General features: G+C 53.7%; 2 protein-coding genes across 2 annotated transcripts; one reads left to right on the top strand and one right to left on the bottom strand.

Moving 5' to 3' along the window:
• On the top strand, positions 604-11,096 carry NELFCD (negative elongation factor complex member C/D). Its single transcript, XM_018057609.1, has 15 exons — positions 604-717; positions 3,544-3,656; positions 3,878-3,987; positions 5,347-5,456; positions 5,834-5,941; positions 6,434-6,586; positions 6,790-6,920; positions 7,554-7,719; positions 8,008-8,142; positions 8,539-8,678; positions 9,342-9,456; positions 9,782-9,877; positions 9,951-10,091; positions 10,349-10,478; positions 10,567-11,096. The coding sequence occupies exons 1-15, from the start codon at positions 631-633 to the stop codon at positions 10,599-10,601; spliced, it is 1,770 nt and encodes a 589-aa protein (XP_017913098.1). The 5' UTR covers positions 604-630; the 3' UTR covers positions 10,602-11,096.
• CTSZ (cathepsin Z) lies at positions 11,101-20,805 on the bottom strand. The gene is made up of 6 exons (XM_018057610.1): positions 20,528-20,805; positions 19,910-20,073; positions 15,678-15,857; positions 13,785-13,935; positions 12,992-13,154; positions 11,101-11,638 (listed from the first exon to the last, which is right to left on the bottom strand). Exons 1-6 carry the CDS (start codon positions 20,671-20,673, stop codon positions 11,528-11,530), a joined length of 915 nt encoding a protein of 304 aa, XP_017913099.1. The 5' UTR covers positions 20,674-20,805; the 3' UTR covers positions 11,101-11,527.

The following is a 24,454-nucleotide window of genomic DNA, read 5'->3' as shown; positions in this document are numbered from 1 at the left end:
ATGGACAGGGAAGCCTGGTGTGCTGCAGTCCATGGGGTTGCAGAGTCCGACATGACTGAGCGACTGAACTGAACTGAATTGAACCGAATGTGTATGTTAATCCCAAACTCCTAATTTGTTCCCTCCCTTTCCCCATGTTTGTTTTTTATGTCTGTGAGTCTATTTCTGCCTTGTAAGTAAGTCCATTTGTATCATTATTTTAGATTCCACGTATAAGTGATATCATAAACCATTGTTGCCCTTCTCTTGAGCCCAGGGGTCACGTGAGGAAAGTGATGCTCAGAGGACCAAAAGTCCTGGTGAGAAAGACATGGGACCAGAAACCAGGCCCTGTATGAGTCTAGTTTGAAACTTTTACCTATCTGGAGCCAACATCCCTGGAGCCCAGCCAGGTTACCTTGGGGGATCAACTCCAGCGGTTCCCTCTGCAGCGTGTAGGCCGCCCTCTGCGCCCCGCCCCTTCGCTCCGACCACGCCCCTCCACCTGGCCCCGCCTCTCCGCCGGGACCCTGCGCTTCCCGCCTGGGGACGAGGCGCGCGTCCGTAGGGGGCGGGGCCTCGGGGCCGCGCGTGCGCTCGCCGGTCCACTGTGCGCATGCTCAGTGTTTTCGCGCGCGCTCGCGAGAGAGGATGGCGGGGGCCGCGCCGGGCGCCATCATGGACGAGGACTACTTCGGGAACGCGGCCGAGTGGGGCGACGAGGCGGAAGGCGGCCAGGTGAGGGGGGCACCGGGCGCCCCCGACGAGGAATGTTGGTCACCGACGCCGGCTGGCCGCCCCTGCCCCCGCCGCGTGATCCAAGCACAGCCCGCCCCGCCCCCTCCCGCCGCGCGCTTCGCCCCTGCCTCGAGCCCGCCCCTCTTGTTGCCGCCGCCGGGACCCACCGCGCGGCCTCTGGGGGGCGGGGGCGCGGGGCGATGACCTGGTCCCCGCAGGGACAGGCACGGGCGCCGCCCCCCAGTCGTCACCCGAGCTGGCCCTCGGACCACCGTGGGGCGGCCTCGGAGGCAGGTCCTAGGAATTCTTAGCCCCCGGGGCGGGGCGGACACAAGCTCCAAAGTGAAGGATGGGGCTCAGACAGTTTAAAAAGTAGTCATACTTAAAAAAAAAAAAAAAAAATCCAACTCAGCGTCAGGAGTGGGGAAAAGTGCAACTTTGGACTTTCTCACACGTGCTTTACTGTTTGAAAACCACACTCGGCGTTCTGGCTGATTCAGACTGTCCTTGGCCTAAGTAACGACAAAAGGATTGTCTATCCTTGACCTTCAAAAGTTTGCTGTGGATGGTGAGGGGGTGGTCACAAGCTTCTCTTTTGAAGTTAGGATTGCAGGTCCCAAACTGGGCGCTCTCGCTCGGTCAGGGGACCCTGACCTGATTCTGATCGGAAGACCCTCCCGAAGTGATGTTTGAATCCCCGTTTCTCAGGCTCCTCCCTTGGGCACTGGAAAGCGGTTTAGAGGGCAGGAAGCGAGGAACCTGCCTTTTATTTATCTGTTTATTTAATCTTTATTGGAGTATAGTTGCTTCCATGGTGGGTCAACGGTAAAGAATCTGCCTGCAATGCAGGAGATGCAGATTGGATCCCTGGGTCTAGAAGACTCCCTGGAGGAGGTTATGGCTACCCAGTCCAGTATTCTTGCTTGGGTAATCCCATGGACAGAGGAGCTTAGGGGCTACAGTCCACAGGGTTACAAAGAGTCCGACACAACTGAAGTAACTTTTAATGCGGCGGGGGCGGGGGGGGGGGGGGGGGTCGGGGGGGTGGTCTAGTTTTTTTTACAGTGTTGTGCTAGTTTCTAGGGTGGAACCTACCTTTGAACAGGAGTCAAGGTTAGGTGTGTGGGGGACAATCGAAGTTATGTTTTGAAGGAAAAAAGCCTGCAGCGGCATGTTCTCCCTTGAAAGAGGCAGGTGGGGCATGGGAAGACATCGAAGCCAGGGTGCAGGGGTGCAAAGGTGGGCACTGTTTTCCAGGACCTGAAAGGAGGCCTGTGTGCTTAGTTGTCTGGTGGAAGCAGTGGGTTCTAAAGGGCCTTTGAGAGCTGCTGAAAAGCATGACTTGTTCAAGAGTTGGAGCAGGGAGTGACACTCCAAGATTCGAGTGTTGGCTCACTCCATGGTGTTGGAGGCTTAGAGTGGAAGGATAGAGTCAGATTTAGCTAACCGAAAATCTGGGCTGGTCAGATGCTTTCATGCATTATCTCATTCCACAGACAAGATACTGAGTTGGGTATTACTCTGCTGATTTTGTAAATGAAGTGAGACAGGAGGACCTGGTCCTGCCCATAGTCAGGAAAGTAATACATGAAGGAATGGGATCCCACCTACATCCTTTGTCTCCATCACCACTGTAGCAGATGCTGGACCACCAAGGAGATCCAGAAGAGAGACACGTAGGGTATCAGTCAGTTCAGTGGTGGGTGGTTCAAGCATTTGTTCAAAATGCCCTAGTATTTGTCACATTAAGCCTTCCAGTTATAGTTATACACCTGGGGCATATCTGGGGGCTGTCCCATCAGTGCCCTCATTTTGTAAATTGAGGGTTTATGCTGTTTTGAATAGCAGAGCCAAGCCTAGACCCCACAGACAAGGGAGGCGACTTTTTGGAAACTTGAAGCACAATCCTGATCTGGCCCCACTAGGCTCCCACGATGAGGGGTGGACTAGATGTTCATTTCACGTTCACTCTAACCATGACTTTGTGGAGTAGGGAGAGAAAGTCAGCCAGTTTGCTGATCCCTGGCCCATCTCTTACTGCAGTGCGTAAGGGTCAGTTGCACTGAGGTTGGTCTCTCCTACTAGTTTGTAAACTCCTTCAGCAGAAAAAAACTGTCCGTTGTCTTTCATTTTCTTAATTTTCCTAGTGACAAGTACAGTGCTCAGTACAGAGTGAATGTTCAAAGAGCATCTGCTTGTTGGTATGACAGTGTTAAAGCTGGACAGACCTTGGGGTCACTGAGTCCATTGCCTCCACATCCTCATCCTGCTTTACCCTTAGATTCAGTGACTGGCCTAAGGTAACTTCTGTGCAGAACGGGGACTAGAGTCCAAACAGCAAATGGATGGCTTGTGTCTTCAAGAACCGCTTCATCAGTCTTTGTTGTGAAGCTTTCCGTGGCACATAAGAGAGAGTAATAGTGAAGACAGTAATCGTAGCTGAAATATGCTGAACTCTTACTAAATGTCAGGTACTAGGCATGGCTTTTCCAGAAATCAGGTCGTGGGATCTCACAGCAGCCCATTGGTAAGGGCACTGCTCTTACCTTTGTTCAGGAAAAGAGAAACAGGTGCTGGATGAGGTGTCCTCTATGAGATGCAGTAACTTCTGTGACCACTGTACACGTTACGCAAGCGTGGAGTCATGCTGCAGGCCCACTTGGTTATGATTCTCAATTCCGTTCTCTTGGTCACTTGTTACTCGAAAGTCAAATGAAATGATAAATGTGGAATGCTTGACGTGGACAGCGTTACATGGTCTTAAGGTGAAATTTCAGGGTGTCTGTGGTAATGAAAAAATAACCTGGCTGTTACTGCCAACCACAGGAGGATGACTATGGAGAGGGAGAAGACGACGCCGAGGTCCAGCAGGAGTGCCTACATAAATTTTCTACCCGGGATTATATAATGGAGCCCTCCATCTTTAACACTTTGAAGAGGTACGTGAAAAAGTCTGGCTGCGTTGGGAAGAGAAAGCTGCATAACAGACCCAAAGATGACATGTAAAGTCAGAGGGACATGATGCATGAGTGGAAGGCTTCCAGGGGCCCCCACTTTAAAAGCATGAACAACCCGTCTTCCTCCTCCCTCTGCGGCCTCTGTCTGTCCGCATGCCCTCTGCGTCCATTCAAGTGCCACAGCTTGTCTGTCACTTTTCTAGGTATTTTCAGGCAGGAGGATCTCCAGAAAACGTTATCCAGCTCTTGTCAGAGAACTACACGGCTGTGGCGCAGACCGTCAACCTCCTGGCCGAGTGGCTCATCCAGACAGGTGCTTTGTGGGGGGCCTAGGGCCTGCCTGTTCCCCGCCCCCATCTTTCCAACTGGATCATATCTTTTTTAAACTTTATTTTATATTGGAGTATAGTTGATTAACAATGTTCTGTTGTTTTCAGGTGTGCAGCAGATTCAGTTATACCTATACATGTATCTTTTTCAAATTTTTTCCCATTTAGGTTGTTACATAATATTGAGCAGAGTTCCCTGTGCTGTACAGTAGGTCCTTGTTGGTTATCCATTTAAATATAACAGTGTGTACATGTTGATCTCAAACTCCCTAACTGTCCCTTCTCCCACCCTTCCCATTCTCTCAAGTCTGTGAGTCTGCTTTGTAAATAAGTTCATTTGTATCATTTATTTTTCATATGATACTTGTCTTTCTCTGACTTAGTTCGCTCAGTAGACGAGTCTCTAGGTCCATCCATGTTGCTGCAAATATGGATCATTTTAATGCTGATAAATTGGAAAGCTTTTGTTTCTTTTTCTGGTTTTAAGACTTCTATAAGTAAGAGGGACTTCCCTGGTGGTCCAGTGGGTAAGATTCCATGCTCCCAGTGCAGAGGACCTGGGTTCAATTCTTGGTCCAGGAACTAGATCCACATGCCTCAACAAAACATGTCATGTGTTATAACTAAGATTCAGTGCAACAAATAAATAAATTTAAATAAATAAAGACTTCTCTAAGTAAGAATTGAACTTCTTACCCATTTTCATCTGCTTGATTCAATAATTGAGGTTTACAGAGAGCTTGCGAATGTAATTCTCATTGAGCTGTTTCCTGCCATGTTGTAGAATTAAAGGGTGTATGTTCAATGTGTCATTTTTAAGAAGTCTATTATAGTGAGCAGTGGATGATGGGTAATTGAGGACCAGGTATGAGTATGGCTTTTAGCTAATACGATCAAAGTAGGGCCTTACTGGAAATCGGCTCCTTTGAGTAGGGATGACATGGTGGGGTAAGTGCTGCCCAGAAGCAAGTCGACTTGCTGCTGTCATGGTGACGACACAGGAGTGCCTCTTGGCCGGCATCTGTTCTGCTGTGGGGGCTCTTCTGTCATCCTCCTTGTCTATTTTGGCAGTCTGTCCTTGTTCCCTGCAAGCCTCAGAAGACGTCACCGTGCTTTACATGTAAACAAGCATCCGTGTCTGTTTCGCCCTGGTCTCCTTTTGGGGCCTTACCAATATGTTAAATATGTGTAATATTAATTTTAATAAGAAACTCCAAATCCTAAGTGGTTAGAAGCAGTTTTGTAATACATAATTTGCACATGGACTTTTGATCTACTTTCTCTGAAGTAACACGAACTGAGAAGTAGCCATTTTCTATCTCGTTGCTTTCATTCTCTTCCAGGTGTTGAGCCAGTGCAGGTTCAGGAAACTGTGGAAAATCACCTGAAGAGTTTACTGATCAAACATTTCGACCCCCGCAAAGCAGACTCTATCTTTACTGAAGAAGGAGAGGTGAGGAACGTCCCCCCCCACCCCAGCTCCTGGCGCACGTTGCTGGCTCCGCATGCCCACCGGCACCTGGCGTGCCAGTCATGAGAGAGCTGGGGGCTGAAGTCAGGCTGGGAGGCCCAGCTTTTGAATTGCCTGCTAAATGCCCCTGCTTGGGGTGCAGGAGGCTGGAGCGTCTAAAAATTGGGGTGGGGGGAGGGGAGGGCATCCCCTGGCTCTACCACTCGGCCCCATATGACCTCACCAGTCCTGGGCCTGCTTCCTCCTGCACAGGACACCGCAGCGGAAGCCAGGAGCCCAGGGACTCCTCTGTGATTGTTGGCACAATGTAATCTTAAGCTAGAGCCAGGCCTCTTACCTTGCTGTTTGTTTGTTGTCAGACCCCTGCTTGGCTTGAACAAATGATTGCACACACCACCTGGAGAGACCTTTTTTACAAGCTGGCTGAAGCCCACCCAGACTGTTTGATGCTTAACTTCACTGTTAAGGTAGGAAGGATCCTGGAGTCAGAGAAAAGATAAAACTACTTATGAATGAGGGTTACTTTGAGTTGGTTGGTTGGTGGTCTGTTCCCTCTGAAAAGGTCCTATGTGCTTTTTTGGTAAAGGTCTTCATTGCTTCACTTTAGTAAGTCTTGTTAAATGTTGAGAAAGAAAAGCACAGAATATGTGTTTTGGGGTTGACGTGGACTGTGTTTTAGAGTTTGGCAGGAACGTGTTAGAGAACCCAGTGTGTTCTGAGAGGAGCCTTTACGAATGTCTGGTCAGTCTCCTCTGTCTCACAGATTAAGTGTCACGGGTTAGGGGTGGGGAGTTGGCTGGGGCCACCAGCCTAGTTAGTGGTGAAATGGGCACCCGAGTAAAAGTTTGAGACCCAAAACCAGTGCATGTCCCTTCTCACCCCAGACCCCGCCGTCAGCCACCTTCCTGTGGACCTGTGAGCATGGCTCGTGTGTTTGGCTTCTTATTTCCGTGTTGTAGCTTATTTCTGACGCAGGATACCAAGGGGAGATCACCAGTGTGTCCACAGCCTGCCAGCAGCTGGAGGTGTTTTCTAGAGTGCTCCGTACTTCTCTAGCTACAATTTTGGATGGAGGAGAAGAAAACCTTGAAAAAAATCTCCCTGAGTTTGCAGTAAGTTCTTTATGTGGCTCAGATTAGAAGTGGGCCGTTTGAGGTCATGTGTTTTCAAAAGCAAAATGCTCTTTACTCTGGAGAATGTCTGGATCAGAGGTCAGCTTCCCAGAAGGTGCTGAACTTTTGGCATCTGACTCCCATCTGCCTTTGCTGTTGCTGTGGTCACAAAGCCCAAATACACTCTTCTCTCCATTCTGTAGAAGATGGTGTGCCACGGGGAGCACACGTACCTGTTCGCACAGGCCCTGATGTCTGTGCTGGCCCAGGAGGAGCAGGGGGGCTCGGCTGTGCGCAGGATTGCACAAGAGGTTCAGCGCTTTGCCCAGGAGAGGTGAGAGGCACTGTCTCTGCTCTCTCACCCCACACCATTGCCCAGTGTCCACAACTGAAGACCCTAGGTCCTCCTGTTTTGATATAACTTCCTCTTATCCATAGAGCTGGGAAAGAGAGCTTGCGTTCTGAAGTTTTGCTTTGATGAATGTTTTGTAAAGGATTTGCTTACAGTTTAATTCACTGTATTTATGAATTTATTTATTCCCAGTATATTGGGATTCATCAGTAGCAAATGACAGTAGTCTTGAAACAATTCTTCAGTAGTCCGATTGTTAGATTGTGGTCCATCTTTTACGGAACAGAATTATTAGCTTTATTAACTAATAGAAGTTTATTTTTACTAATTAAATTGCTTTATTTTCTACTCATGGAGTCTTAAGATACTGAAAAGTGCATGGTTCCTTTTAGGAAGCTCGTAAGCTGCACTGGATCCTTCTTTCCCAGTTAGCTCCAAATGTTTTCATGGGTCAGAAGGTAAAAAAATACCAGTGGATGAGAGAAATATGAAAAAACAAAGAGACTCCAGCAATTCAAAGCATAAATGTGAAAGGCGGGAGGGAGAGAAGGCAGGAGAGGGCTGGGCAGGGAGCCACCTTATCGATGATGGGATATGTGATATTGTTTCATCAAGAGGCCACGACGCCAGTCAAATCACACTGGCACTGGGCACAGCTGCCTCCTACCCCCGGGCGTGCCAGGCCCTTGGGGCCATGCTGTCCAAGGGAGCCCTGAACCCGGCCGACATCACAGTCCTGTTCAAGATGTTTACAAGCATGGACCCGCCCCCTGTTGAACTCGTGAGTGGCCTTTCATTTTAACCATAAGGTGAGACACCCTCAATGCCAACTGGAAGTATATTCTTTTGGAATGTTGGTGCTCCTCTTAGTTCTTTCAAGTTAGGGAGCGCACATGCCTGTTGAAATGTTGCTGTCCTCTCCCTGGTCCTTCCTTATCACGTCCTCGGTCCTCAAGCCCCCTGGAGCACTCTCGGCGAAGGACCTGAGCTGGCACTCCTGCGTGGGCGTGTGTGGACTCACCCCCTTCTCGTTCCTGCTCTCCTTTCACTGAGTTGTGTTTCTTTTCAGATCCGGGTACCCGCCTTCCTGGACCTGTTTATGCAGTCACTCTTTAAACCCGGGGCCAGGATCAACCAGGACCACAAGCACAAGTATATCCACATTTTGGCCTATGCAGCGAGCGTGGTAGAGACCTGGAAGAAGGTAGTGTCTGTGCTGAGAGCACACGGGCTTTAGGGAGACATGAACCACCTCTGTTTGGTGTTACGTGTGAATTTTGGCTCTAGAGAGTCACAGGCCCAACTAGTGTCTGAAATGTCTTTTCTGGTGTTTCTGCATAAAACAGCCAAAGTGCTCAATGTCTTAAGGAAATGTGTATCGCATCTATGATACTAATTCAAACTGTAATCTGAAGTGTGCCTGAAGAAATGAAACTGATTCCCTAAGACACTGACCCTGGTCTGGAGTGTGTGTTCGCTGTGTGACAGGGACCCTTGACTTCAGAGACAGGGGTTTGCAGAGGGAAGGGTGGAGTCTTGGGTTACCCCAACTTCAAGGACACGGATGCCATCAGGATTTACCAACTTGCTGTGTTTTCAGAACAAGCGTGTCAGCATCAATAAAGACGAGCTGAAGTCCACGTCAAAAGCTGTTGAGACTGTTCACAACCTGTGTTGCAACGAGAACAAGGGGGCGTCAGAGCTCGTGGCTGAGCTGAGCACCCTCTATCAGTGTATCCGGTGAGCAGATGAAGGTTCTAGATGTAATTATTTGGGGAGGAGCTGGTTTGAATTTTCATATTAACAGCTCAAAATATATCACAAAAGATTCAGAGGTACTTATTCATTTAATTTGTTTTCTTTTCTGTAAATATATAGAGAGAACTTTGTTTTAGCAGCATGAGTAATTTTCAGATATTTACCTGCCAGAAATCTGTTCACAAATTAGACTAAGAAGAAGGAAGACCAACCAGAATTACAAAAATTGACTTGAAGAAGAGGGTCTATTGAAAGTAAAAGTTAGACCAACAGAGTTTTGCCTGGACAGATGTGTGTTATGCCAGTTCTATGAGCACTCACTAGGAAAGCTTACACACAGCTCTCCTTGTAGGCATGTGAATTTTCGTCTGTTAATTTGTACTAGAGACTGAGAGCTTGCTTCATCCCAGTCCACAAAGCCCTCAGAGTGCTGCAATAATGGCTTTCTTCTAAACCAGCGAAGTTAGTCTAAAGTCAGTAGAGCATGGGTTTCGGGTTCTGGCACCTGAGTCTGAGAGGGTGCCGCTCGCATCAGACTCTTTGCACTTATGGCGTCTCCCTGGCAGAGCATGTCGAAGAGTGAAGTGATAGGCTGGACTGAGGTGTTTGGTTTTGGTGTTTGCATTCTGCCTTGTTTCCCGGTAGGTTTCCAGTGGTGGCCATGGGGGTGCTGAAGTGGGTGGACTGGACTGTGTCGGAGCCGAGGTACTTCCAGCTGCAGACCGACCACACCCCGGTGCACCTGGCGCTGCTGGATGAGGTAGGGGCTGCAAGGTGCTCGGAGCAGCTCTGCGTCCTCACCTCCCACGTGTCTGTTCCGTGCCTTCAGAAGACAGTCTTTTCAAAGCTAGTTATTTCTACTCCAAATGAGTTTCCTTTTAAGAAACTAGTTTCGTTGACTCTGTAGACTTCGCAGTTTCTATCAAGTGTTCTTGAGAGGATGAGGAATGGGACAGAAGTTGACTGGCCCCGGGAACCACTGTCTTCCTCCACGAGCTGTGTTTGGAGGCGCTCCCCTGAGGCCTATGGGGAGCCCAGAGCCGCGGCCTTGTGGCTCAGGGTGGCTCCCTCTGGCCTCTCTGTAGATTAGCACCTGCCATCAGCTCCTGCATCCCCAGGTCCTGCAGCTGCTGGTGAAGCTCTTTGAGACAGAGCACTCGCAGCTGGACGTGATGGAGCAGGTGAGTGGTGGCCTGGGGTGAGCTGGGCAGCGGGGAGACGGCCCTTCTCAAACTTGTCACCCCACACCCGCAGCTTGAGTTGAAGAAGACGCTCCTGGACAGGATGGTGCACCTGCTGAGCCGGGGCTACGTGCTTCCCGTGGTCAGTTACATCCGCAAGTGTCTGGAGAAGCTGGACACTGACATTTCCCTCATTCGCCACTTTGTGACCGAGGTCAGTGTCCTGGCAGCGCTCTCTGGGCTTGATGTTGTCACCTTGCACCCAACAGTCATGGTGACGACAGTGATTTGGATACTTGGCTATCAGGCACCTCCTATCTGCAGGAGCTGTTACACCTTTATGACCCCTGACCATCTTCATGTTGGAGTTTGGGATGGTCTCCAGGAAGAAGAGGGTGGAAGTGGGGACAGGGGTGAGAGTCCCTCCACACTGCTGCCATCTGACCAGCTCACAGGGTGTGCTCCTTACAGGTGCTGGATGTCATTGCGCCCCCCTACACCTCTGACTTTGTGCAGCTTTTCCTCCCCATCCTGGAAAACGATAGCATTGCTGGCACCATTAAAACCGAAGGTGAACATGACCCCGTGACAGAATTCATAGGTAAGGCTGGCGTGAGCATCTCTGGGCTGCAGTTTTGATGTCATCGTTTCCCTCTTGTTTCTAACCCAGGTCCCTTCTGTTGTTACAGCTCACTGCAAGTCTAACTTCATCCTGGTGAACTGATCTTCAGAGCATCCCCAGAGTGGAGCCAGGCCCTCCAGGAGACCTCTGTGGAATAAGCCTTTGCAGAAGCCGTTGTTGAAGAGGCCCCGCCAGCATCTTGGAAATGGGCTCTGATGGGAGGAGGTGAAGGACTTCTGTGTAAAGGAAAATGTTAGCAGTATAAGGGGAAAACTCGGGAATGGGCCCTCTCCTTGTAAGTCCAGGACTGCCCCCTGGATCCCGTCTAGCGTCACTTCCCCTGGTAGTGGACTGGGCTCCCAAGACCCCTTAGGCTGTAGCCAGCCGTCAGCCCTGGGGTGGTAGAATTCAGAGACTGAGACACTCAGATGAACTGTTTTCAAAGTTGATTTTTGTTTTTGCACAAGATCTGATTGGTTAGCTCATATTATTGTGATTACTTTTATTTTCCAAGAAATATAAAAGCTTTTCTGTGGTGGGAAGGTGTGGATCCTGATGTCATGTCGTTCTTATGTGTAAATAAAGCATTCAGATTCAGTTCTGGTGTGAAGTGTGCATTTTATTCATCACTTGGGCAACTCGAAATTGCCATCTCCCCCATGCGCCCCATTGGTTTCAAGGTGACAAAGGAACTGGTGGTGAGTGCGAGCTGTTTTTCCTCCCAGACCACAGCTGCCAAGTCATCTGTTACGGAGGTCACATTGTTCACTGCCCCTCGGATCCTGCTTCTCCAGGCTCTGGCGGCAGGAAGCCATCCAGTGCAGGTGCAGAGCAGGCCGCTCCCCAGCTTGCCCCTCTGTCATTTCCACCGTGCCTGTCCTCGGTGCTCAGGGCCATCACTGGCTGTCACATCATGTGAACGTCAACCCCCAGTTCCTTCAAACCACGGCAGCGCCTCCCCGGTGCCTGACAATGGGATCCCCTCTGGTTCCGGCTCCCGCGATCCTTTCTGTAAGAGCTGCTCTGCCTTAAACGATGGGGTCCCCAAATGTGCAGCTCTCCTCGATGGCCAGGTTGTAATGGGCGCCCTCCCCACCTTTGTAGGTGCTGGTCACAATCCGCATCCAGCCGTGCTCGCCCTGTGAGGAGTGGGACTGTGCGTGAGGACTGGGGACCCCCCCACGCCTTGCATCTCCTACCTAGCAGACAGACCCTCTCCTCCCTCTTCAATCCACCTTGCGCTCAGGGAACCTGCAGTGTCCAAGGCACCCGCCTAGCTGCCCCTCCCCTTTCCTAGGACCCCCATTCAGATAGCACTTTCGTGAAATATTTAAACTTGGTTAATCCTTAAAGGGTACGTGGGTCTGTATACCAAGAGCTAATTAATGTAGCTAAAATGTTGACTCTTGTGAGCCAGATGTCTGGACTACCTATTAACACCCCCCCTTTATAGTCCCTGAATAAAAAGTACTGACATTTCATCACTTTGACATAAATCATCTTCCCTGGATTTCATCATAATGAATTAGTGTCTGAAGCTGTAATCAACATGAGATCTCAGAAATGAAATGAAAATTCTGGCAGTTGCTGTAACTCCCCTGGGTTTTTTAACCCAACTCAAATAGTGTTTTGAACTTCCCTGGTGGTAGAGCAGATCCCCTGCCAATGAAGGGGATGCAGGTTCGATTCCTGGTCTGGGAAGATTGCATACGCTGAAAAGCAACTAGGCCTGTTCTGGTGTGAAGTGTGCATTTTATTCATCACTTGGGCAACTCGAAATTGCCATCTCCCCCATGCGCCCCATTGGTTTCAAGGTGACAAAGGAACTGGTGGTGAGTGCGAGCTGTTTTTCCTCCCAGACCACAGCTGCCAAGTCATCTGTTACGGAGGTCACATTGTGCCAGAACTACTGAGTCAGCTCTAGAGCCTGGGAGCTACAACTACGGAGCCCACGCGCCACAACTACGGTAAAGCCCGAGTGCCTAGAACCCGGGTTCCAAAAGAAAAGTCACTGCAATGAAGAGTACCCCCTGCTCACTGCAACTAGAGAAAGCCCATGCAGTAACAGAGACCCAACACAGCCAAAATTTTAAAAAAAAGGTATTTTTGAGGAAACCGTGGTTATTACTTAGGAGACCAGAAAATATAACAAGAGAAAGCATGAGATGGTTGTAAAGGAATAAAGCAAGCTAAATGGAAACGTTTAAAGTAGGGCTCCTCAGCCAGGGTCTTCCCCACCCCCATGAGATGTGTGGGGATGCTGTGGTGGTCACAGCTGGGAAAAGGAGCATCTGGCATCAAATGAGTAAGGGCCAAAGAAGCTGCTGAACACACTGAGATGCCCAGGACAGGCCCCCTCCCCCCACCATGCAGTATAGAATCCCCCCAGCCCCACATCTGGAGCCTGAAGCCCCACTGCTCAGGGCTGCAGTTCTCAGCTACAAACCCCCAAAACCATCCAGGTGAGAGCAGTCTCAGTAGATTTGTCTTACCCATGGTTCTCCCCACGAGTTCCGGACAATCCAGTACTCCATGCCATTGCTGACACCCCACCCGGCCACAGAGACGATGTGGTTTATGTAGGCCTCGTCATTGTATTCGGAGTAGATGCCGCCAGTGTAGTTAGACATCTTTTCAGTTGCCATTATGCCACAGCTGAGAGCAAGCAGGGAGAGAATGCGCACTTTTAGAGAATGCGCACTTTTAGAGAATGCGCACTTTCAGCAGCCACTGTTCACCATGGTTAGGAACAAATCACATAATTCACACCTGATGGTTCTGTCCAAACTTCTGTTGTTACTCACCTGGCGTCCCCTCTATGGTTGCTCTACTGGCAGCCCCACAGCATGGGCCGTGCCCTGGGACCTTCCCACACACGTGTGCCTCCTTCCCAATAATCCTACCAGGGGCACACAGACTGTTGAGCTTTACTTTTGATTAGCTGCTAAGTTGTGTCAGGCTCTTCTGTGACCCTGTGGACTGTAGCCCGCCAGGCTCCTCTGTCCATGGGATTTTCCAGGCAAGAACACTGGAATGGGTTGCCATTTCCTTCTCCGGGGGATCCTCCCAGCCCAAGGATCAAACCCATGTCTCCTGCATTGGCAGGCAGGTTCGTTACCACTGAGCCACTGGGAGAGCCCTGAGCTTAATTTTGAGAAAAGTCCCATGGCAGCTGTTTCTAGCCTTGTGGGTCAAGTTGGCCAGAAGAAAAGGGGTGAAAATGACTTGGGTCCCCTCGACCTGAAGCCTGCACACCCAACTAGGGCAGGGGTCTCAGCTCCATACCTGATGGGGCCATTGGCGTAGATTTCCGCCATCATCTTCTCCCTCCCCGAAAGGGAGCCGTAGTCACCGACCTTCCAGAGGGTGTAGTTCTGGATGACGTGGCACTCTTTGAATTCAGTGCACGTCCCACACTGGTTAAACTTGTCACACTCTGGGGACCGCACGGAGAGGCAGCGTGAGACCTTTTCCTCGTTAACACGCGAACAAAGCAGCGCGCCCAGACCCTAGTCTTCACTTTTCTAGTTGAGTGCTCCATCCACCCGCTAATAACATAAATCACCTTATGCTCAGGTGTTTAATTACCCTCTTCCTTCAGCTACAGGAGTAAGGATAACCATTCCTTCCCCAGCTCTCAGCAAAAAGACAACACTAATTAGCATAAAGTAGGCGCTCAAAAGCTCAACTTTTCCTGAAAGCCAGGAGAAAGGCCTTTGCATAATACCCTATAGCTGAGAATAGAGGGTAATTAAATTCTTAATTTTTAATAATTTTTAGTAATTTCCTTTGATTTCCAAGGGGAGCAGACTTCTAATAAGATTATATTGTTGGCTAGTGAATAGGTCAACACATCTAGGGGGAAAGTAAGCATTTTCTTCATTTGAGGAGGCATCAAGAATTAGGGTTCAAAACAAAGTGCAGCTGTTAGATCTGGAAGATTCCACACCATCTCGAGCCTGCAGCCCCCTCTTTACTGCTTTCATGTTACCTATTTCTGCCATAATTTTGATGTCTGTCCAGATTCCTCCCCCCAGGACAGTAACTCTTTTGAGGATTAAACTGTTGGTTTAATTCACCTCTTGGACACCAAATGCCCAGGACACCCTGAAACGTGGTGGATCTGTGGCCACATTTGCTAACACAAAGGCAACACATTGCAAACAACCAGGGGCCGGTGAATTCCATCTGGCCCTATTGTTCTAGGTGGGCTCGAGGGCCTGGTTGAGGACGGACATGACCAGCTCTGGGCAGAGTGGGGCCCCAAGACCACCTGGGTCCCCAATTCTGAGCCCTCAGGGGCCCCCCTTCTCCTTTTCACCCTGGGCACCTCTCCCTGATCCACTGACCCCTGTGGCATCTACCGCTTCAACAAGACTCACTCAACCAGTCTGGGGGGATGCTTTCTGGCTGGGAGTATGGCTGGGAGGCAAGGCGGGGGCACCCGTGGGCGTGGGATGGCGCCTTCAGAAGGCTCAGGGGTGGGAGCACACGTTTTATAGATGGGGTTGGGGGCGGCAGAAAAGTACCCTCCCTGGGCCCCTGTTCATCCCCATCCTCCCCTTTCCTGTCTCAGAAGGCCTTTTGAGTTGGCCCCAGCTCTGTGCTCTGGTTATGAGGGAGCTCAGACAGGACACTTAAAACTACCCACTGTGGGTCTGGGGTTTGGACTCTTTCTCTCCTTTGGTTTCCAAGGGGAGCAGGTTGAAAGGAACGTGCCAGCTCCAGGGACTGGAGGCACAAGAAGGCCAGCTTGTGTCCTCTGGTCCATGCAGTGCCATCGGCCCAGGGTTGTGATTCAGGCCAGGCCCTCCTGCTGCCTGCTGGCTCTCCCCACCCGGCTCCTGGAAACACTCTTCCCTAGACCCACGTTCCCCTTACAAAGGCTGTGAAACCACTAAAATGCCAGATCCAAACACCAGGGCCTGGCCTGGCCACAGTAGGTGCAGGCTGGAGAACCCCGCCCCAAGTCCTTTCTCAACAAGGACACCAGGCCCCCATTTCCTGATCCCCCAGCCCCACCCAAGGGGCTCCGTCCCATCCTCCCCCGGGGCCGGCCACAGGACCTGAGAAGTGCGTGGGCCTGGGCTCTGGACCATCCCTGCCCTGGGAAGAGGGAGGCATGCGTGCGCCCATGTGCGTGTGTCTGGGCGGCAGCGTGGGGTGGGCGGAGCCTACCTTGGTCCTTGGCCTGGTAGTTGTTGCAGGTCTCGTCTGGGATGCCGTGCCGGTGGGCGTACTCCCACACCGGCAGGTCATTGCCCCCCTCACAAGAGCCCGCGTCGCCGCAGTCGATCACGTGCTGCACCGACAGCAGTGTGGACGGCCACGCCCCCTTCCTCTTGATGTTGATCCGGTCTGCAGGGGCAACAGCCGCATGGGTCGGCGCCCACCCCCTTTCCTGCTGTTCTGGGGGGGCCCCCCGCATCCCGCTCCACAGCACGCTCCCCTCCTCCCGCGGGGCCTCTGCTCTCTCTCCTCATGCCCTTCTCAGCACTGATGCCGACCCCCACCGCCAACTACCAGGACAGCTCCAGGGGTGTCCTGCCTGAAGGCGGCTAGTGACCAGCCCCCTCTAGGGCACTGGAGAGTCCAGACCAGGGGCCGGTGGGGTGACCCCTCTCATTCCCCACGCGCCTAGGCCCATACACCCCACAGGCAGCTGAGGGTGGCCACGCCCCTTTCCTTGCACGCACAGAGTCCTGGGGTCCCCCAGCGAGTCCTACCCTAGCCGGCCACCTCACTTGCCACCTCCTGAGGTGATGATCCCACAACCATCCACGCCGGCCCACATCTTGAGATCCCACCTCCAAGTCGGAACTCACCAAGCCTGTTCTTTCCCTGATTACAGTGAGAAAGCAGCCAGGTCCTCCACCCCCCAGCAGCCCCCTCCAGGCGCTTCCTTCCTTCCCTCCCACAGTCCCATGCCCCCCTACATCGCTGGGGTCACCTCCCAGGCTCTGGGCCCACAGGCCTCTACATCCGCCCCTGTGACCTGCCCTCGGCCTCCTGGAACCCACAGCCAGTTACCAGCAGTGCCCCAGCTCTTTCCCCAGTGCCTGGGCCACACTCCCCCAGGGCCCTACTGCAGACACCTCTACAGAGCCCTGTGTGGCCAACCCCTCCCCACCACGTCTCCCCAAGCCCCTTCTCAGCAGCCTCCCACAGCCATCTGCTCTCAACCCTCACAATCCCTCCCCAGCCTTGATGGCCCTCCAGCTGACATCATTTCAGCCATTAGCCCTACCCCTTAGTCCCCTTGTTAATGGACCATCTCCATCCTGCAGTGCTGGCATAGCGTAGTTCCTAAGCTGCCTGGCACATTGTTGGTGCTCAGTAAATAAATGCGTTTAGTCGTGTCCGACTCTTTGCGACCCCATGGACTGTAGCCCGCCAGGCTCCTCTGTCCACAGAATTCTCCAGGCAAGAATACTGGAGTGGGTTGCCATTTCCTACTCCAGGTGATCTTCCTGACCCAGGGATCGAACCTACGTCCCTTGTGTCTGCTGCACTGGCAGGTGGGTTCTTTACCACTGCATCACCTGGGAAGCCTGCTCAGTAAATACCAGCTGCCTAAATGAACTCACTGAGGTTTTACTGATTGCAGCCTCACCCTGGAAGCCCCCTTGCCATGAACGCGGAGGTTCTCCACCCTGGCCGCACGCTGGGCAAGGCCTGGAGGTGGGATGAGGGCCCCCTTCACCCCCACTGCTGTTTCCCAACCAGTCTGCACCTGAACCACCCCTGGAGGGTTGCACTTGGCACTTCCCCTTTCCACCCCTCATCTTCCCCACTCATCCACGGCTGCCTCGTCACCTGCTGTGCGCCAGGCCCTGTTCAGTGAGCAAAACAAAGCTCCCACCCTGTGAGCTTCCTGTGGTTGGGGAGATGGGCCACGGCCGCAGTAGATGCAGTGCTGCCAGGAAAAGAGGGGAGAGGATGGGGGGTACAGACAGACAGTGGGGGGCACCCATGGGAGGGGGCAAGGGCCGGGCCTGAGGGCACCCTCCCGTTCTTCAGCTCTTGACATCCAAATTGGGTCCCAACACCAAATAAGGAGTCAGCTAACATAGGGTCTGCAGGCAAGTCAGGGTTTTGACTAAACTGCCTGAAGTCTTAAAATAGTTTCAAGCAGGACAGAAAGGGGCCTAGGACAGCCTGGGTCGGAGCTGTTTCTGAGGTGGGGCGGCAGGGGAGCAGCAGGTGGACCAGTCAGGCAGCTCCAGCAGCGAGGCCAGGGCCCAGTTCCAGCAGAATCCTCGATATACCTTGAAGGGAGAGCCCAGCCCTATGGCCTGATTGTCTGAAGGTAAAAAGCAGGTGGCTGGCATGCTTCTGGGCTTCAGCCAGAGTGAGGGAAGGAAGGCGTTCTCCTGGAGTGATCAGGAGGCTGGGGAAGAACAGGTTTGGGGGTGAGGGTGGTGGTGAAAAGGAGAAGCAGGTGAGGTTTGAGGTGTCAGGCGTCCAAGTGACAGGGAGAGCATCAGGTGGACGTGAAGGCCAAGTCCAGATCTAGGGTCCTGGGGACCCAACGTTCAGAAGTTTAGTTGGGAGGATAAGAAGCCGGTAAGAGGGTCTGAAGGGGCCAGGGAGGCAGAGATCAGGGGTCCACTGTGACTGAAAGCCAGGAAAGCATTGGGGTTGGGGGTCACGGATCAAGCACAATCAGGCAGGGCGAGGCCAGGGGCGACCACCTGGCCTGCCCATGGCGGCCCCATGCTGGAGACCTTGGCAAGGAGCTGGAGCTGCGGCTGGAGGTGTTTGAGGAGGTAAGAGAGGAAGTGGGGGCTGCAGGCACCTCTGAGAGCCCAGAAGTGGGGTGGCAGCTGGAGGCAGAGTGGGGTTCAGCGATGGGCAGGGGTGGGCATTGGCAGGGGTGGCCTCGTCCAGGGGCTCAGATGCTAGACACCCAGGGATGGGAGGGCAGGCGAACAATGACCAGCTGTGGTAGGTGGCAGCTGGGCCAGCACCCTGGAAGTCCCCTTTTGGGGGCTTCTCTTTTCTCAGCGAAAGAGGAAGAGGATGTCTGCTGCTAGGGAGTACGTTTGAGGGTCAGGAGGGGGAAGCCATTGTTTGTCTGCCCAGGAGGGTCCACTCCAGTCAGTGGAGGGTTGACCTCTGATCAGGGAAAGGTCAATGGACCAGACAGCCCTTCCAGGCACCGTGTTCCTTTACAGATACAAACTTTGGCTTGTAAATCCCTCCTGAGATCCCTCAGGCTTCTGCCAGGCCCCTCCCCTGGGCGCAGGGCCCCTGGTGACCTTTTCAGCTTCCCCTACCGCACCCTCAGGCCCCCGCCACAAAGGCCCTCTCAGTTCCTCTAAGCCAGTGAGTGCCATTCTTGCCAGGCCTTTGCCATGAGCTTTGAGCTCAAGGCCGCCCACACCTTGCCTGCTTGCCCAGCCCAGACATCTCCCAGTAGCTCCTTGATTAAGCCTCTGGCTCCACATTCTCCAGGGGGCCCTGTCCATCTCCATTCCAGTCAGTGGGGGCCTCCCCAGCTAAAAATGGGGCTCAGCCTACCAACCCCTTCCCTCCTCCTTCCTGAAGAGTCAGAAGTACCATCCAGCCCCCAGAAGAGATGGGGCAGGGCCACCTCGGAGACCCACCAGGTGTCCCTGCTACAGTGGTGGACCCTGGGGTCCAGATCCCACCCCTCCACCCAACTCTTCACCCTCAAGGCAGCCCAGCTTCTGGGCTCAGGTCCCGGCTGTCACTCATGCTCACACAAAGGCCTAGTCTCCTGACCGCTCAGCCAGGAGCCTTGGTTTCCTCATCTACAAAGTGGGAGCAATCACAGGGCAGTCAGGAACTTCAATGATACATGGAACGTTGGCCAGAGGCAGTAGCCACACTGTGGTCAGTCTGCCTAGCACAGAGTCTCAGGGCAGGAGTTTCATAGATTCTACTGTGGGACACCTGGGTTGCCAGAAGACACAGGCTGGTGTGAAGTCTGCAACCCACCCTCCCAGGCAGGCCCAGCAGCCTGCTCAAGTGATGTGAACCTCTGATGTCCCCTCCTTCCAGGCCTCAAGCCTTCCGGCCTTCACTGTGGCCAGGTGGCTAAGGTCCAGATGAGAAGAAAGCTGGCCTTTCTCAATAGCCCCAGCCTAGGTCAAGCATTCATTTCAAATATTAACTACCCTGAAAAGCAGCATTACATTCACATGCCCAACTCCAGCAGGGGGTTGGGTGAGTCTGTGGTTTGGGCCCCAGTGGCCCAGGTCACAAGCTTTGAGACAGATAAGGGTCCTGGAGCTTCAGTTCTGTGAACGCTGGGCATGCACAAGGCCCCAGATCCGCTCCCCGAGGCCTGACACAGACACACCCCCTCCCCATCCCAGGTTGAATCCCCGGGACCCATGCTGACAGGAAGGCAGCTGGATGGGCCTCGCTGGCCCTTGACCTACCCGCCATGGCACTGGTGCTGCCATGCGCCCAGCAGGAGCCGCAGTACTGGGGGATGTGCTGGTTTCTGGTGACACTGGCGTAGTTGACCCCATTCACGTTGCGCCAGTCCCAGCTCTTGGGGAGATCCGACGGGGACAGGTACTCATGAGGCCGGGGATATGTCCTGGGAACAGACACCACCAACAGAATCAGCGCTGGGCACCTCTCCCCTCTCCTGGGGTGGGGGTGGGGGGCCCCGACATCTTCCCCAGTGGAAGGGTGAGAGGGAATGGGGGCGACCCATCTCACACCGGGAGATCCCCGCCCTCTCAGACTCTGAAGCTGGCGGGGCAGCCCCCTACCCCCACCCCCAATGCAGGAACAAGACTGCTCTGGCCAGCAACGCCCCAAATGCAGGTCGGTGAGTTTGGCCTGCTTCCAGCACGGGTGAGGCCCGTCCAACCCCGCACAAGTGAAAGAAAGCGCTCCCAAAGCCTAGGGGCTGGCCCTGACCCGCAGAGGTCAAGGGAAGCAGGGCGCCCTGGTTGCTGGCACCCCAAGGAGGCGGCAGGGTTCCCCAGGCGGCAGAGCGCGCGCAGCCCCGGGAGATGGGCAGCCCCCCGACCAGCCGCCCCGACCTGCGCCCCAGTTGGGTGAGCCGGTCCCCCCGCAGAGGCCGGTAGCAGCCGCGGCCCGAGCGGAAGTGGAGGCCGGCCCGCGCCGCGCCCGCCAGCAGCACGAGCAGCAGCAGCAGCGGCGGCACCAGCGGCCCGGACGACGCCATGGCTCCCTCGCCGGTGCTATCGGACCCCGACTCGAATCCTAACTCAGATCTCGCGCCGGTCACCCCTCCGCAGGCTTCCTCCCTGGCCCGCAGGCCCTTAAGGTGTCTGCGCCCGGCGGGACACTCCCCCGGGGCGGGGCGCGCTGCTGCCCCCGGTGACCCAGCCCCGCCCCGCCCGGCCGCCCGGCCCGTCCGGGCTCGGGTCACGCGCCAGGCCTCGGCGGACCCCGCCCCGACCCCGCCACTTGCCTCTTGCCTCTGATCTATCAGATCTCATTCATTCTTAGGGCCCCCCGCCCCAGCCTTGGCGTCTTGGGACCCTTCGGTCCGGAGAGATGCCCCGGATCTCCTCATCCCGCCTGGGTCCAGCCTCCAGGGATGATGGGCAGGGGTCTCCCGGCAGAACCGCGCCCTATTCTAGCTTCCTGATGGAGGAGGGCATGGCAACCCACTCCAGTATTCTTCCCTGGAGAATCCCATGGACAGAGGAGCTTAGCAGGCTACAGTCCCAGGGGTTGCAAAAGAGTCAGGCATGACCAGGCACCTGAGCACCCTAGCTTTCCATGAGGCTAAGACCCATTCTGGAGAGACGTTGCTCCTACATAGAGAAGGAAGACCGAATCCTTCTAGAAAAGACCCCTCAAGGAAAGTCTCACTTGGAGCCTGAATCTTCTTTCTCCCTGCCAACTCCCAAAGCTGCCTGGGGAGGTTTCTGCTAACAAAGCATTTCATCTTCAAACAACCGAAAGCAGAAGTTCGACCCCAGGGGCCTGGGTTTCATAACTCAGGAGTTCCCTCGTCCTCCGGCTCCTCGTGACTCCTCGTGACCTGAGCTGGCCACAGAAGGGCCTCCCTGGTCTTGGGAGAAAAGGGTCCAGGCTTTTTGTCCTAGAGTCCAGTGTTGGCGTAGGGTCCTCCGATGTGGGCACCCTGCTCTTACCACATGGACACCTCCCCCTGATCCCTGTCTTTTGCTCTGCTGGCACCAAGCCTGCACACAGAAATCACAGTAGCTGCCTTGCGGACCTCCAGCCATTTCTGTGGCCGCCCTTGGAAGCCCTGAGGTGCCCACGGAATCCCAGTAGAGCTTGGTCCCCGCTCCCGAGAGGCACTCTCTGAGGTGACATGTAGACACGGCCTCTATCCACTGAGGTGTCCTTTATCTTCTTGGAAAGCTGGCTCCTTGGTGCTTGCCCTAGCATGTGTCCTGGGTCTGGTCCCAAAGCCTTTCCCTTTCCCTGGGTGCAGCAGGTGTGGGAAGGGAGTTTCCAGTCGGTGTTTCCCCATCTCTCACCTCTCTCCTCCACAGCCAAGGTGAACCAGCCAATGGGTCCTCCATCCATAGGAGGAAACAAGCCAGCGGGGTTGTCCCTGAGTGACCCCGGTGACATCTACCATCCAGGTGGGGTCTTCCTAAGAGGTGGGTTTTGGGTCTCCTTTAAATAAAAATATGAGCTGCTCAGGTAATGCAGTGTTAAAGAATCTGCCTGACAATGCGGAAGACATGGGTTTGATCCCTGACCTAGGAAGATCCCGCATGCCTTGGGGCAACTAAGCCCATGAGGGGCAACTACTGAGCCTGTGCTCCAGAGTCCCTGCTCCTCAACAAGAGAAGAAGTGAGAAGAAGAAGTGAGAAGCTCATGTGCTGGAGAGCAGGCCCCACTCGCCACAACTAGAGAAAAGCCTGAGCCGACACGAAGACCCAGCACAGTCAAAAATAAATAAATAAACATGAAAAAAAATCATAAAAGCTCATAGTTATTGAAGAATGACCACAGTGGTCATTGTAGGGTGATGAATATTGTGGGGACCTCCCGAGTGCCAATAGATGGTCAGGGCCCAAGAAGTGCAACACGGGACACAGATGGCCCCTCGGCCCCACCTCAGGGGAGTGCTATGAGGTCTGGGGCTGCATCCCTGACGCTGGGTGGAAATGTGCCAGGTTATAAGCTCTTCTGTTCCTGCAGTGTTGGGGGACCTGGATGCTCTGAAGGTGTTCTAGGCTTCTCGTAGGAGGCCCACGTGCATCCGTATTATGATGGTCAGGGCTGGTGTCGTGGGCGTGTGACACCTGACTTCAACAGGGCCCTGAGCACTTGGTGAGATGCTGGTCTGCCAAGGCCCCCATTTTCATTTTGAGCTGCACATTCTGGAGCTGGGCCTGCCTGATGATACAACCTCCGTAGGCCAGGGTCTGAAGAAGGGTCAGAGTGGGGCAGTGGTTACGCACTGGGCCCTGGAGAAGGCAGGTTAAAGGGAGGGACAGTGACATTCTCAGGCTGACAGGTAGTGTACCAGGGTTTCCTTGCCCTGGAAGCTATGCAGACTCAGAGGATGATGGGAAAATCTAGCAGGTGGAGCAGGGAGGGAGGCCAGACATTTGAAACCACAACTTGCAAGGCAAGAAGAAGCGAGTGAGTTCTCCTGTGACCCGCTCTGCCTCTTCAGCACCTGTGATGCGTGCACCACGTGGAGTCAAGCCTCTGGGCCGTTTCTTCCCCATGAAGTTGGCTCTGGTCCACAGATATACGTCTGCCTGGCTCCCAGCTCTGAGGGATGAGCTGGCCGCGTCACTTTGGGAGTCCCTCAGTGCTGTGGTCTGTTGAGGGAGGGGCCCTAGCTCTGGCCACTGCTGTGAGGGGAGGGCATTTGACTCCAGGAGCTCTCTGAAGGTGCACCGATGAAACTCAAACCCTGCTGGGACTGCAGAGAGGAAGGAGTTGCTGGACTGGCCGCCCCACCCACCTGCTTGTCTCTCCCCAGAGCAGGTGCACCTGAGTTGCAGGTTTGGGGACCCTGCGGATATGAAAGCTCTGTCTCTTCCTGATGCCACCAGTGCTCTGCGTGTCTGGGAGGGTGTTTTGTGGATAATGACTTGTCTTATCTGCCGGGGACAGAGGCTCAGGGAGCCGGCCTGTAACTGAGTAACTGATTCGTCCCTGCCGCTCAGACGTGCTTGAAGGCAGATACAAAGTCAGTCTAGACAACTCCTGTCTGGGAAAGTCTTCTCTCCTTTGATCCTTGGCACAAGCCTGTGAGGTGGGAATCAGATGCTATCACCCATTTTACAGGTGGGGAGACTGAGGCTCCAAAGAGGACGAGAGACCTATACTCAGACTGAGGTTCATGGGTGGCAAGTTTGAATCTAGGCTGTTCTTTTTTATTGCCCCATAAAGTCTCCTGGCAAACACGTGATGCAACGCCATGACACAAAAGCCTATTCATTTCTAAAAATAAGGTTGATTTGTCCCCTTGTCCTGATAAAGAAATCTTGCACTTTACAGCCAGGCTGGGGCCAACCCAGCCTGCCCACTTGCACAAGAAGAACACAGGTGAGTTTTCATTTACTGTGGACCTGCCTCTGAGCCCTCTCCTCCTTCTTGGCTCATACCATGCTGCCTGCCCTCCACGGCAGACGGCAGACACTTCCTATTCTCTCACCTTCCCAGGCTGAGCCAGGTCTTGGATACTGCCTTTATTGTGATGGGTGCTGGTGTGCTGGGAGGCATGTCTGGCTCGTGGGCAGCATGGGTCCCTCACCAGCTGTTCCTCTGTCCACACAGTCACTCAGTTAGATGACCCTGCGCTGTGAATGTGGTCCCCAAATGCCATTGACACCACATCCTGGTCACACAGGCTGGCTTGGGAGGGGACTCGCCTCCTGGGGGTCACATTTGTGAGACCGGCCTGTCAGTCTCACCCTGAGAGCATGCCTCCCACTGTCCACCCGGCAGGTCCCATCAGGCCCACCCAGGAGCCTGCCCAGGAGCCCTTGGAGCG

The sequence above is a fragment of the Capra hircus genome, chromosome 13 (genome assembly GCF_001704415.2).
Source record: "Capra hircus breed San Clemente chromosome 13, ASM170441v1, whole genome shotgun sequence".
NCBI classification, from domain to species: Eukaryota; Metazoa; Chordata; class Mammalia; order Artiodactyla; family Bovidae; genus Capra; species Capra hircus.
The sequence above is the reverse complement of the archived record's forward strand: the minus strand, read 5'-3'. Positions and strand labels throughout refer to the sequence as shown.

Excerpts from the sequence above, each read along its gene's own strand:
- NELFCD (XM_018057609.1), top strand. The coding sequence starts at position 631 with ATGGCGGGGGCCGCGCCGGGCGCCATCATGGACGAGGACTACTTCGGG. Across the intron at positions 6,587-6,789 it reads AAAATCTCCCTGAGTTTGCA|AAGATGGTGTGCCACGGGGA; the intron begins GTAAGTTCTTTA and ends TCCATTCTGTAG. Across the intron at positions 10,092-10,348 it reads TTCGCCACTTTGTGACCGAG|GTGCTGGATGTCATTGCGCC; the intron begins GTCAGTGTCCTG and ends TGCTCCTTACAG.
- CTSZ (XM_018057610.1), bottom strand. The coding sequence starts at position 20,673 with ATGGCGTCGTCCGGGCCGCTGGTGCCGCCGCTGCTGCTGCTGCTCGTG. Across the intron at positions 13,936-15,677 it reads CTACCAGGCCAAGGACCAAG|AGTGTGACAAGTTTAACCAG; the intron begins GTAGGCTCCGCC and ends TGCGGTCCCCAG. Across the intron at positions 11,639-12,991 it reads ACTCGTGGGGAGAACCATGG|GGCGAGCACGGCTGGATGCG; the intron begins GTAAGACAAATC and ends CACTCCTCACAG.